Below are 13,071 nucleotides of genomic sequence, written 5' to 3'. Positions count from 1 at the left end.
ATTGTCTAGCCAGCTCTCGCCATTTCACTTTGAAAATGTGCCAGTTCTACTGTGTGGTCTGTCTCAGAACTCACTTTTGACTCCAATATATGATAAGTTATTGCCAAATGAAAGGATAAATTTACAAATTGGCTAGTAGCAGGTATGTTTTCCAAAAGTAGAGGGAGACAGCTTTATGAAGTATCTGCAACTCAATTTTAAAAACTCCTGAAATTTCTCTGATTAGCCAGTCAAGAGAATTGATGGAACCCTACTAACCATCTTCATTAGAGGTTTTCATAGGAAGAAGGCCTGTGCTGGCTCTTATAGGTGCAAGAAAAACTGCTCTCACCCCAAAAGATCATATGTGTCCTGAGAACACTGCCCCTGGCTGGTCCAGTGCGATAAAGATGCAGCTGGATTGTAGGCATGGCAAGTTTCCTACTAAGGTCTCTGAGAAGCCACTGCACTGAGCCATATGGTCACAAGTCCATGAGGCTAAAGCGACAGGAGGGAGAACTGCCAAGGTACTCAAAGCTTTGAGAGAAACCTGAGTTCAGAACTTTAAGCACACTTCCGGTGGAGGAGTGAGAAAGTCACAGTGGACTGGAAGGCTGCCCCGGAGGGGTAGGCTGGGAGAGGTGCTATGTGCCAGGGTAAAAGGGGGACCTTGTGGGTCAGACCCAGAAATCACCGTGCCAGGCTCTTAGTGGTGGTGATAAGAGAAATGCAGACCAGTAACAAAAAGATATATCTGGGGTTCCAGCAGAAGGAGTGGTAGAGAGAGATGAGAGAGAGCTCCCATTTGAACAGAGGTGACCACGAATGGGATCCATGCCAAGTTCAAGCAGTAATAAGACTAGGAATGTCTTCCCTGTGTATGGCGTATGGCCCTAGGGTCTCCTTTATATTGCCGACTGACCCTAGTGCACGCTGACCCTCTGACTTTATGGTCTGCCTCCTCCACAGAGAACATGGTGGTGAGAAGGAGCAGATCTGAAGGAGAGAGGCTGCCATCCCAGGGGACAACCTTGGGCAGAGGCCCACACTCATAGCAGGGAAGATTACTCACACAGGAAGAGATGGTGGACGGCCTTCTAGGAGGAGACTGTCAGGGCCGGGGTTTTGCTACAAGCAGGCATCTGGCACGTTGCTGATTGTACTAAAGTACAGCCATTTATCTTCTCACAGAGTGCCGTGCTCTTCCTGAAGGGAAGGCAGTGGCAGTGAGCACAGGGCCTGTGGCGGTGTGGGTGAGTGTGCCCAAGAAATTATCAGGCACAGCCATGTATCGCAGGGTCATTTAGCACACCCTTAAATCTGGGCATGCCTGGGGCCGCTAAGGTATTACAAAATCAACACCAGGATGGATGGCAGCACTGAGCACCCGTCGGCATGTGACGGCTCCAGCTGATAATAAATTTGAGCCATTAAACAGGCAGTGGTCTGATTGGGAAGCCAGAATCTGCCCCTGAGCTGCTGACCATTGTGGTAATTGAGCTATGAACACCATCAATCTCCGTAAGAATAGACACTTTGACTTCTCGAACAAGGTGAGGCTGAAGTGATCTATGGTTGTGTGAGACAGCTGAGCCCCAAGGAGACCCAGAGTGGGTATTCAGCAAATGAATCATTAATTGGATAGTTGGATGGCCAAGACGACCAGCTGGAGTGCCTCCTGGCTCTGATGTCTTGTCTGCCATGGTAGAGCCACATAACTCACCGCCCCTTCCCACGCAGGGCTCTGGCTAGGCAACGGCCATGTGGGCCCCATAGCCTTTGCTCTACAGAAGCCCAGAGGGCCCCTTTTGGCTTTGGTGAATGGTCAGAAATTTCAACATCATCCTCTTTGAGATTCCTAGTCCAGCCAAGGGCATGGAACAGGCCGGCTGTGGGTATTCTATGGGCTGACCCTGGAGCACAGGTAGATAGTTCTTCACACCCAGCAGGCAAGCTGCAAATGCCATGTGGGACTGGGGCACAGGTCATGGATTTCGGTTATTAAAGGTCAGACATCACAGGCCAGCACCAGGGAAAGACACTAAGACTTTCTCTCAGCCCCAACCCAGATCTGAAAGTCATTCATGGAAAAGAGCAACACCTTCAAACACCAACGATGAGTCAATACAGACTTCAATAATCTGCCCTGTGGCTTCCTTCATTATCGGAATCACTTACAGAGGAAAGGGCACCAGCTTTGAAATCAGACAGAGCCAGTTCTCCCCCTAGCTCTGCTTACTGGCAGCGCCATCCTGGGCAGGTTACTTCCTCTATCAGAGCTCAGTTTCCCCACCTAGAGTGGGATTTGTAGATTATACAAGACAATACATATGACATTTCTAACCCATATAGCAGCTGTGCGATGGTTATCGTTATTCAGATTTTATCAAGCACCTACAAGGGCCGGATGCAGGCAGTTTCAACCTTACAGAGAGTGTGTTTTCCTGGTTGCAAACCCCTGAAGCCCTTTTTACTTTTATCACAGTGGCTCCCAAAGGTCTAGAAAGCAGGCAGGCATGTAGGGGACATGCTAGCTCCCACACACCATCCTATCTAAACGTCTGCAGGGCCTGTATTCTCAGTAACTTCTGCACGGAGTACTTGCATTAAAACTGGGCTTGAAGCCATAAGCAGTGTTTCTTAACAAGGGGTGAGCCTCGGAATCACCAGGGGACCCTACCGACAAATTTTAACTCAGTAGGTCTGGAGTAGGGCCCAGCTGTCTGTGTGCTTTTACAAGCTCCTTAAGTGATTCTGATGTGCACCCCCAGTTGAGAACCACTGAACCAAAGAAACGATTCTGCACATTTCAAACATCAGATAACTGCGTGGGAGAGAGAGCATTTGAGAGGAGGGCATGGGGAAGTGGGACAAGGAGTTGCAGAGATCTTTCCAGTAGAAATTATGTCAGGAAGAAGGGGGTCCACATCTTGGCTGGCCCTTCCCAGCAAGAGCCCCTCTGGTCCTTGCACGGCTAATTCCAAAACACCCGTGACTTCAGAGATAAGGTCAGCCTGGGACTGTGCGTCCTCCCAAGTCGAAGCTTCAGTTTCTGTTTGACTGCTCAGGGCTTCTTCCTTGTGTGCCATTCAGACCTACAGCCACTGAGTGAAACCCTTCTCTTGCTTTTGTACTGCTTTGGAGACAGCTGCCTCCCCACAGATGAACAGTGTGACCTCACAGGCCACTCGGGACTGTGACCTCCTGTGCTGCTGTCCCAGCCAGAATCCTGTCCTTGAAAGGAGGGCTCCTTGTGCCTCCTGTCAGGTGGTGGGAGGTTCTGTCCCTGGCCAGAGTCCCCGTGGGGATGGAGACCTACAAAACTCAAATGCCCTTTGTAGCTACTCCCTCTTCTTCTGTTCTTGCTCAGTCGCTTTTGTTTGGTTCCCTTTGAGTTCCCAGCCCCTATTTCTCTTCAGAGGTTACTGATGAGCCAAGCCTCAGAACACATCAGAAGCAGCCAGAGGCTGTCTCCTGGTGAGGCTGCAATGCATTGCACCAGGCAAACATCACTTCGGGCAGCAGGCCCATTTGGTTGTCATGACAACGTGGGTAGTTTGTGTCGTGGGGTGTGCTGTGCCCTCATTCTGGCTTCCCAAGGTCCCTTGCCCCAGCTTTCTTTCCCAGACCCTTTCAACAGACTCCCAGCTTCCTGGCGCCACCTCCACATTAACTGTTGTTCAGTTTGGAGTAGCTTTGTCTTGATCAGCAAAAAAACACAAAACACAAAAACACTCAAAAGCTTTCAAAGGAATAGATCGAGCCTATTCCTCTCCTCAAAATACTCCAGCCTCCCATCTCTCTCAAAGCCAGTGTCCTTACCGTGGCTCACAAGATCCGCCAGGGTCTGGTCTCAGTTTCTTCACTGACTTCAGCTCCCACCACAATTTCCCTTACCAACCACTCAGGCGCCCTGGCCTTCTCATTGTTGTCAGATGCAGCAAGCAGGCCCACACCTCAGGCCCTTTGCACTTACTGTTGTACACTCTGCGCCCCGATTTCTGCATGCCTGTTCCCTCCCTCCATTCAGGCCACTGCTCAAATGTCCCCCCGCTTAGAGGCCCTCACCCCCCACCTGGCGTGGCAGCCCTCCACCCTGTCATCCTGTCTTTTTACCCCGCTTCGTCTTTCCTCACAGCACCTTCCCATCCCCGGCATGACGCTGCAGACTCAATTATTTGTTGTTTTAGTGTCTGTCTTCCCCCCTGAAATCCCTCTAGAACAGGGGCAGACACATAGTCAATGCTCGATAAACATTTGTTAAATAAGCAGATGAGTGACTAGATTTGGATCCAAAGCCTGGCGCTATTTGGTAGCTTTGTGGCATCACACAAGCCACCTAGTCACCCTAAGCCTTGGTCTTCCGGACTGAAGCAGAGGTGATCATGTCTGCCAGCTGGGGTGGTGAGAATGAAAGTGGTGTTGCGCGGGGACTGGGCTCCAGTGACTCCTCAGATGGCGCTGTTATCATTCCATGCTTGTGTCAGAGGCATTCAGAATGTGCTCCTTGCCTAAGGCTCCTGAACACCCCACACACTTCCAGGGCACCTGAGACTCTGTGACCTGCGGGGGAACCTGCAAGATGCCCAAGGAAAAGACAACCAGCCATGGGGCAAGGCAAGAGCCTGCCTCCTACAGAGGGGCTCTGTGTTCACACGGGGTGACCGCAGCTTTTATACGGAAGAGCAGGCCAGCCCGGCCCGCCCTCCTACCTTCTGCTGTCTGTTCACGAAGCCCTGGAGACCACCTCTTCTGGCCGGGTGAGATGGGCCTGTGTGAGTCCAGCAGCTCTTCCTCCACCTGCCTCCAGCAGCCTCTCACATGCTGGGCTTGCAGCAGGACGTCTAGCCAGTCACAGCAGAGGGGGGCTTCACTGAATTTCTCAGGGGTGCCCTTGGGGTGGGGACAAAAGTGTTAAAAGGAGGAAGGAGATTCACAGTGTTATTTTTTAGCAGTCTGGAAGATACCTGGGGCCATTTCTGAAACTTTTTAAAAAGGAAATAATTTGTCCATTGAAAGTTCTGCCGTTGTCAGTTTCATGTTAAGATACTTCCTTCAGTTTATTTTGTCTGACGACTTTCAAAGAAGACAAGACCAGCAAACATGCGAGGCACTGAGTGCACCCTATACATGGAGTCTGAACACAGCACTGGGGGAAGACACTCAGAGCAGGAGGACCCCAATCTCTGCCCTTGAGAGCTTCCTGTGCCTGAGACTTGGGGGCTGAGGGTGATGTGGACAGGCGGGCTGCCTCATCTGAACCAGTAAATTGCACGAACACAGACGACAGTGTGGACTTCAGGTGGGATGTCGATGGTATCTGCATTTCCTGTGTTTAGATAATGAAATAAGACACTTGCTCTTCCTGTCAATTTAAAGTTGGCAATTGACACAAGGAAAAGGGGGTCACTGGCACCTGGAAGATGACAGACAGAACCATGATCCAGTTAGCATAGTTATCAATAAGCTAATGACATAAAAAACACAGGTAACAAATGGGTAAGGAAGTCAAAGGGGAAGAATAATGACGTGACAGAATAAGGACCTCCAGCAGGCTAGGCTGCCAATAAATGTGAAGTGGTACCTTCAGGATCAAAAGGACAATCACACTGAAGCAGAATGCATTTTGACAAAATCACTTATTAAAAAAACATGCAAGTTTTAAAACTGACCACAAGCTTAATAGGGGCCAACCACGACAGAGCTGCTAAAAATCACAAGCAGTGTTGGGGAGGCTGTCTGGTAGAAACATTTAGCTCCTTGGAATCAGAAAAAAACAAATGGGTTCACGTCCCAGCTCTGCTATTTAGCAGCTGTGTAACCTTGTGTTATCCACGGCCTTCTCTGAGGCTAAGAATCTGGTTGAAACAAGATGGCAATGCCATCCTTGAAGGGTTGTTTTGAGAATTAGCAATAGGGTACATAGAGGACCTCGACCAGTGCCTAGTAGAATTTGGCAGAACTTAGCACACAGAAAGCCCCCAATAAATGGTCATTGTTAGTAATTCACCTGCTACAAAAATATAGAGCTTAAATTTTTAAAAGGTAAGAGGAGCCCTACCTACTCTACTCTGTACCTTTCAGACCTATGGAATTATTATGTCCAGACCTAGGCTTCATACTTAAGATAAATGGGAAAGTAACCAGGTCGCTGAAACTTCAGGGGAGAGATTGAGCAGGAGTCAGTCTAAGAAAAAAAGGGGGGTTGGGCGCAGTGGCTCACACCTGTAATCACAGCACTTTAGGAGGCCAAGGCGGGTGGATCTTGAGGTCAAGAGATCAAGACCATCCTGGCCAACATGGTAAAACCCCGTTTCTACTAAAAATACACAAATTAGCTGGGTGTGGTGGTGCGCACCTGTAGTCCCAGCTACTCAGGAAGCCGAGGCAGGAGAATCGCTTGAACCTGGGAGGCAGAGGTTGCAGTGAGTGGAGATCGCACCCTGTACTCCAGCCTGGTGACAGTGCAAGAATCCGTCTCAAAAAAAAAAAAAAAAGTTCCAGACACATGTGGTATTTTGATATTGTTGTTCAGATATTTAAGGGACCATCGGATTAAGAAGAAAAATATGCTATGCTGCTCCAAAGAGCCAAAGTAGAGGGAAAAGAAGTTAGTGGGAAATGTCTTGGCTCAAAAGTAGGAGGAAACGCTGTCCACCATGAAATGTGCTATCCTGCCAAGTAGTGAGCTCCTCATCCCTGGAAGTATTTGAGCAGAAAGCAGATGACCCTCTGTCAGAAATGTTTTCAAAGGGATTTTTGAATCCAAGGTTCCTGAAGTTAGCCACCTAGCTTGGGCAGTTTACCCTCTTTGAACCTCAGTGTCCTTATCTGTAAAATGGGAGTAATAACACTTAAGGCAAATAAATACTATAAGGATTCAGTCGGAGCACGTCTGGAAGCATGTGGACCACAGCTGAATCTCCCCTACATGGAGTAAAAAGCAGGGCTGTGTGACTTCTAAGATGTTGTCTATGGAGCTCAGAAAAGCAGGGCAACCACGAAGAGACTCCTAGGAGAATAAAAAGTCCCCATACTCTGGGCTAGGAGAGAGCCGGCTTCAGATGAGCACACTAGCCAGAGCAGGCAACCAATGGGGGTCACGTGGGGGAAGACAGAGGTTGGCATCAGAGGGACGCAGACACACACAGCAGCTGATACCTGCTGACGTCCTCAGCCCTCCCCTGGCCCCGTCATGATCCGGTCGCCAAGGCTTGGGCTCAACTCTGGTTGTGAATTAACATGGCCTGAGTTCATCAGGCTTGAGAACCACTGCTACAGAGGGAGTGAAAAACAGGAGACACGATTCTGAGGCTGGAAATTCAGCACTCCACTTGTGCAGAGAAAGATGTCAGATGGTTTAGAGAGATTTCCTTGTTTGTGAAGGGCTTTTTTTTTTTTTTCTTATTGAGTGTCTCTCTTGTTACCCAAGCTGGAGTGCAATGGTGCGATCTTGGCTCACTGCAACCTCCACCTCCTGGGTTCAAGCGATTCTCCTGCCTCAGCCTCCAGAGTAGCTTGGATTATAGGCACCTGCCACCACGCCCGGTTAATTTTTGAATTTTGAGTAGAGATGGGGTTTGACCATGTTGGCCAGGCTGGTCTCGAACTCCTAACCTCAGGTGACCTGCCTGCCTAGGCCTTCCAAAGTGCTGGAATTACAGGCATGAGCCACCGTGCCCAGCCCTGAAGGGCTCTTTATCAGAAGATGGGGAAATGCTATTTTGTATCTTCCCTGGAGACTCAACAGGAAATGAATGAGCTCAATAGTGAAAAGATTAGTAGAGGGAGAATTCCCTTCCAGTGACAGATGTTGGCAGTGGGAGGGACAGCAGAGGGACAATAACCCTGGAAGCCGCTCCTCTCAGGGCTTTCAGCTGAGCAGAGGTTGCCACCAAGAGGCCCCAGAAGGAACTCACAGGGCCCCCCTTCTTCCTGGGGTGCCCTTGAACTCTGTCATCTGCCCAGATATCACACTTTTTCCTTTTACCTTTCTTTCTCACCATCCCATTGCGTTCCTTCTACAGGAATCTCGGAAAACATGGCAGTGCCTCTGATGCCAGACCAGCAGGAGGAGAAGCTGCGATCACAACTGGAGGAAGAAAAGAGAAGGTGCCCTTCCTTTTAGCCACACACAGCCCGAGCCCAGCCTCCCAGGGTCTCAGTGTCATCCTGGAGCTGCCCAAGGCTGCAGCTACTCAGGGACTTGTGGGTCCAGCAGCTGGATCCTAGAATAGCAGGAGGAGGAGGGGCTGCCTTTGAGCAGGCAGGTGTGAAAGGCAGGACCCCAGGCAATGTGAGGTTAGAATGTAGAACAAGCCAAGCTAGGCCCGGGAAGTAGCTGGGCTTGTCCACTGCTGCCACCTACAGGAGCCAAGAAGTATGACCACAGTGGTCTTCCGCATGCCTGTGGCTGAAGCCCACTTCCCTCCCAGTCCTGAGAACGTCATACTCTCACGCAGCTGCAGGCATTTGGGGTCTCCAAACGACTTCACTTACAGAGTGAGGAGCCTCAAGCATAAACAGACATGTAGCCATTCCTGATATACAGCGTGGTCATCGAATCTTGCTCCACATGCTGATCAAGCTGCATCCATTCATTCATTGATGCATTTAGCACATGTGTGCTATCTCCCCCATGCCATGGGTAGGCTCTGGAGAGACTAAAGTCACCTTTCCTGCCTCAGGGAGCTGGTGGTGTCACTGCAGCACACTCCCTTCCTCACCCCAACCCCCAGCTGACCTGGCATGCACCTCCCCTGCCCCGCTACCCACACCTAGGAGATCAAAGCTCCAGGTGCTGGTCTTCAGGTGGCTCCTAGCAGATGTGCAGGTGTCTTCCTACAGAAAGCCCTGACTACCTGAGCCCACACGCTGCTGTCGCTCTCCACTCCCTTGGGGCCCTCCCCAGTTGTCCACCTTCTCTTCTCCCTCGCTTTGTTCATTTTCCTCAGTTTCTTTCCAACCTATTCTTTTTTTGTTTTTGTTTTTTTGTTGTTGGTTTTTTTGGTTTTTTTTTTTTTTTTTTTTTTTTTTTGTGAAACGGAGTCTCACTTTGTTTCCCAGGCTGTAGTGCAGTGGTGCGATCTCAGTTCACTGCAACCTCCACCTCCCGGATTCAAGCAATTCTCCTGCCTCAGCCTCCAGAGTAGCTGGGATTACAGGCACCCCTCACCACGCCCGGCTAATTTTTGTATTTTTGGTAGAGACGGGGTTTTGCCACGTTGGCCAGGCTGGTCTCGAACTCCTGACCTCAGGTGATCTGCCTGCCTCGGCCTCCCAAAGTGCTGGAATTACAGGCGTGAGCCACTGCACCCAGCCTCCAACCCATTCTTCTTGTGTCTTTACTCCATCTTCATCTTGTCCCCTTGGCCCACATTTCCAATCTCAGTGTCATCTTAGAGGCCAACTTATATCTTCGGCCTGTTTATTGGACCGTTTCCTGTTGGACAATTTCTGATTCATTCTAGCATTCCCAAAACCAATATATGTGTGCATTCATAAACACAGTGTTAATTTTGGTCCTCAGCATGAAGGTGAGCCAGTAGAATGATGAGGCAGTTAAGACTGTGGTTCTAGAACCAGACCACCTGGGTTCAGATCCTGGCTCCTCAGTTATCTCTGTCCCATAGAGCAAGTTATATAACCTCTTCTTACCTGTCTCAGGTTCCGAATCTGTAAAATAGAGGTATTAATCATAGCATCTCCTCCATAGGGTTGTGAGGATTACATGAGCTTGTATATGTTGAGTGCCTGCAGCAGTGCTTATGCTTTAGTAAGAGCTCAGCAAATGGCAGTTTTCATTCTTGGGGGAGAGGTCATTCATCTCACACACAGATTCCTATGGGCCTACTGGATCAAAATGTCTTCCTCTGCTTTTCTGTGATGGACTCAAACCCTGGTGCCGTAGCCTGGCCTCCGAAGCTCCTGTAGGGTCCCAGTCCCTGAGCACCAGGGCAGCTCTGCCAGGATTCTGAGACACGGGATTCATTTACAGCCCCTGCTCCATGCCATGCTTTCAAGACAGCAGTGCACTGACTCTTCCCCAATTCCACCGCAGGTATAAAACAATGTTCACTCGCCTGAAAGCCCTGAAGGTGGAGATCGAGCACTTGCAGCTGCTCATGGACAAAGCCAAGGTGAAGCTACAGAAAGAGTTTGAAGTCTGGTGGGCAGAGGAGGCCACCAACCTGCAGGTATGGCCTGGGGAACATCAGGGAAGCTGGGGAGGGGCCAGTCATGCAGCCCCATTGGGGCTGTCAAGAGACACAGTGGGGGCTTTGGCCCACAGGCCCCCGTGTTCTCAGCCCCTGCTCATGAAGCAGGTGCTCACTGTAGTGACAAGGATGACGGAAGGTCAGGGGTTCATTGTTTCCTTGCTCTCATGCCTAAAATTCTGCCTGATTAATGGAAAAATTAGGGATAAAAGATGCAGCTCCCAAAACTCAGTGGGTTTGCCGCCAATGCTTTGTGTGATATTCTCCAGTGATTTCCTACTGACAACATTTATTGTTTTTCTTATCACAGTCATATATATGTGAATATGAATTATAGAAATTTTTCTATGCAGAACAACACAAAGAAAGCAAAAATCATAATTTCCCTACTTAAATGTAATTGATATTAACATGTTTGATTATATTCTTTTACCTTGATTTCTATGCATATATATCCATATGTTTTTATACAAATAGAATCAGGCTGGGCACAGTGGCTCATGCCTGTAATCCCAGCATTTGGGAGGCTGCAGCAGGAGGATCACTTGAGCCCAGGAGTTCAAGACCAGCCTGGGTAACATGGCAAGACCCTGTCTCTACCAAAATGAACATAAAAATAACTAGCCAGGCATGGTAGTATGTGCCTATAGTCTCAGCTACCTGGGAGTCTGAGATGGGCAGAGTGCTTGAGCCTGGGAGGTCAAGGCTGCAGTGAGCAGTGATAGACCCACTGCACTCTGACCTGGGTAACTGAGCAAGGCCCTGTCTCAAAACAATAATAATAGTAATAAATCATATAGCTGTTCAAGTATCACAAATGGCTTTTAAAAAATTAATTGTAGGCCAGGCACGGTGGCTCACACCTGTAATCCCAGCACTTTGGGAGGCCAAGGCAGGCGGATCACGAGGTCAGGAGATTGAGACCATCCTGGCTGACATGGTGAAACCCCGTCTCTACTAAAAATACAAAAAACTAGCTGGGCGAGGTGGTGGGTGCCTGTAGTCCCAGCTACTCGGGAGGCTGAGGCAGGAGAATGGCATGAACCCGGGAGGCAGAGCTTGGCGACAGAGCTGGGCGACAGAGCGAGACTCCGTCTCAAAAACAAACAAACAAAAAAATTAATTGTACAGCATGGCTATTTTTTCATGTGATTATCCTACAGCATTGTTTTAATGGCTGTTTCTGTTCCATCATATAAATATGTTTTAATCTCCTATCATTGAATATTTAGGTGGTTTCTAGTTTTTTACTCAAAACATAATGTGTAGATAATTTTTTGCATATTTTCTGGACAAATTCTTAGAAGTTTTCTGTTTGATGAAGGCTGAAATAACCTGTCCATAAGTGTAAGCACAAAATCCCAGTTTCAGTTTTCCTCATGGAACACTTCAGTTGTGGCACAGCAGAAATGCCAAAATACGCACAATCAGATCACTTGTCTGGCTGGCAGAACGCTTAGTGATTATCTGACAGGCTGATCCCTTCATTTTGAGGACAAGAGATCTGAGAGCCAGAGAAGATGATTTGCCAAGGACATAGGCAAGCAATAACCAGTGTGATACCAAGTGGCCATGTGGCAGGACAACAGAGAAGAATATTTAGATAAAATTAAATACATGAGATAACAAAGAAAACTAGTTAGAATGAAATACGGTTATCAAAATATTCTGAGTTATGGTCTGGGAATACATGTACCACTTTTTAAATGCATTAATTAATAAGATCTAGGTGTGGGCCCAATATTTATCATAACTTCAAAGTAATGATGAAATGACACAATATTTCAAGATCTCTGCACCAACTGTCAGGTGATATGAAAATATGCTTGATTTCTGTGGGTGACAAAGTCACAGGTATTGCTAATACTTCTGTGGTTTGTTGTCTACACTTATCACTGAAAGAAATAATTTCAGGTAGCAGCTAGGGAAAATACTGATGTGATTGGTTCCCATCCACATTGGCAGAGCCCCTGGATTCTGTCTATGGACCCCAGGTTATGAGCCCTTCCTAGCAAGTTCATCAGTGAATGAGGCCTTCCCCAGCTGGCGCCCAAGGGAGTCCACCACTGACCGGTCGACAAGGGTCATCCAGTGAAACTCGGGAAGTGTCCAGGCAAAGCTGACACATTCAGACAGTGTATGACTTACAGAGACAGCGAAAGCCTGAGTAGGCAAGGGTGTCAGCTCCATGTGTCCTCTGCACCACAGGATGTCACTGAAACAAAAGGGACCAGATGACAGCAAGGGGGATGGTGGGATACACCGGTACAGAGGGGCCAATTCCATGCTGCCTCTGAGCAGTTCTATAGCCTGCAGCTGTACCCTGAGTGGGCAGAGGCAGAAAGCTCCAAACCTTATCAGAACAAGGGAGGTGACAAGAAACTTCTAGGATAACCTTCTGGGAAGATAGGGAAGCAAGTGGGAAATAACCTAGTAGCAACCACTCGCAAGCTTCCTGTATGGCTCACGTTCCAGGAGGGTTACAGGGCATTCTGCCAAGACTTAGACCAGCTGTGATGTATGCCTTGCTCTTGAGGCCTATGTGGGGTCGTGCAACTTGCAGAGCACCATGGCAGAGCTGTTCCCCTACACAAAGTGCTCGGTGGATGTCTCCTGATTTTAGTAGGGGGTTTTTGGGACAAGGAGAAGCAAAACCAGAAAGTATTTTTGAAGAATGAAGATAACATTTTAAACATTTCTTTTCTATCTTTAAAAAGGAATACATGTTCAACTTGGAAAACTTGGAAAGCACAGGAAAGCATAAAGCATAAATTAAATATTACCCATAATTCTACCGTCCCTAGACAATATGTTGACGCCCATCATTATGGTCATTACCATGTCTAGATTTGTTTTTGGCCATACACGTTGTGTA

At 48.4% G+C, this 13,071-nt stretch overlaps 1 protein-coding gene across 5 annotated transcripts in view; it reads left to right on the top strand.

Moving 5' to 3' along the window:
- Positions 1–13,071, top strand: part of KIF6 (kinesin family member 6) — a 378,196-nt gene that overhangs the window by 343,449 nt on the left and 21,676 nt on the right. For all 5 annotated transcript variants that reach the window (XM_009205064.3, XM_017957846.2, XM_009205067.4 and 2 more), the window contains 2 exons: positions 8,007–8,091; positions 10,040–10,175. In XM_009205064.3, the coding sequence (XP_009203328.2) occupies positions 8,007–8,091; positions 10,040–10,175 (221 nt within the window). The remainder of the gene's footprint in view (positions 1–8,006; positions 8,092–10,039; positions 10,176–13,071) is intronic.

The sequence above is a fragment of the Papio anubis genome, chromosome 6 (genome assembly GCF_008728515.1).
Source record: "Papio anubis isolate 15944 chromosome 6, Panubis1.0, whole genome shotgun sequence".
Classification (NCBI taxonomy): domain Eukaryota; kingdom Metazoa; phylum Chordata; class Mammalia; order Primates; family Cercopithecidae; genus Papio; species Papio anubis.
This window is presented reverse-complemented; position numbering and strand designations above follow the sequence as displayed.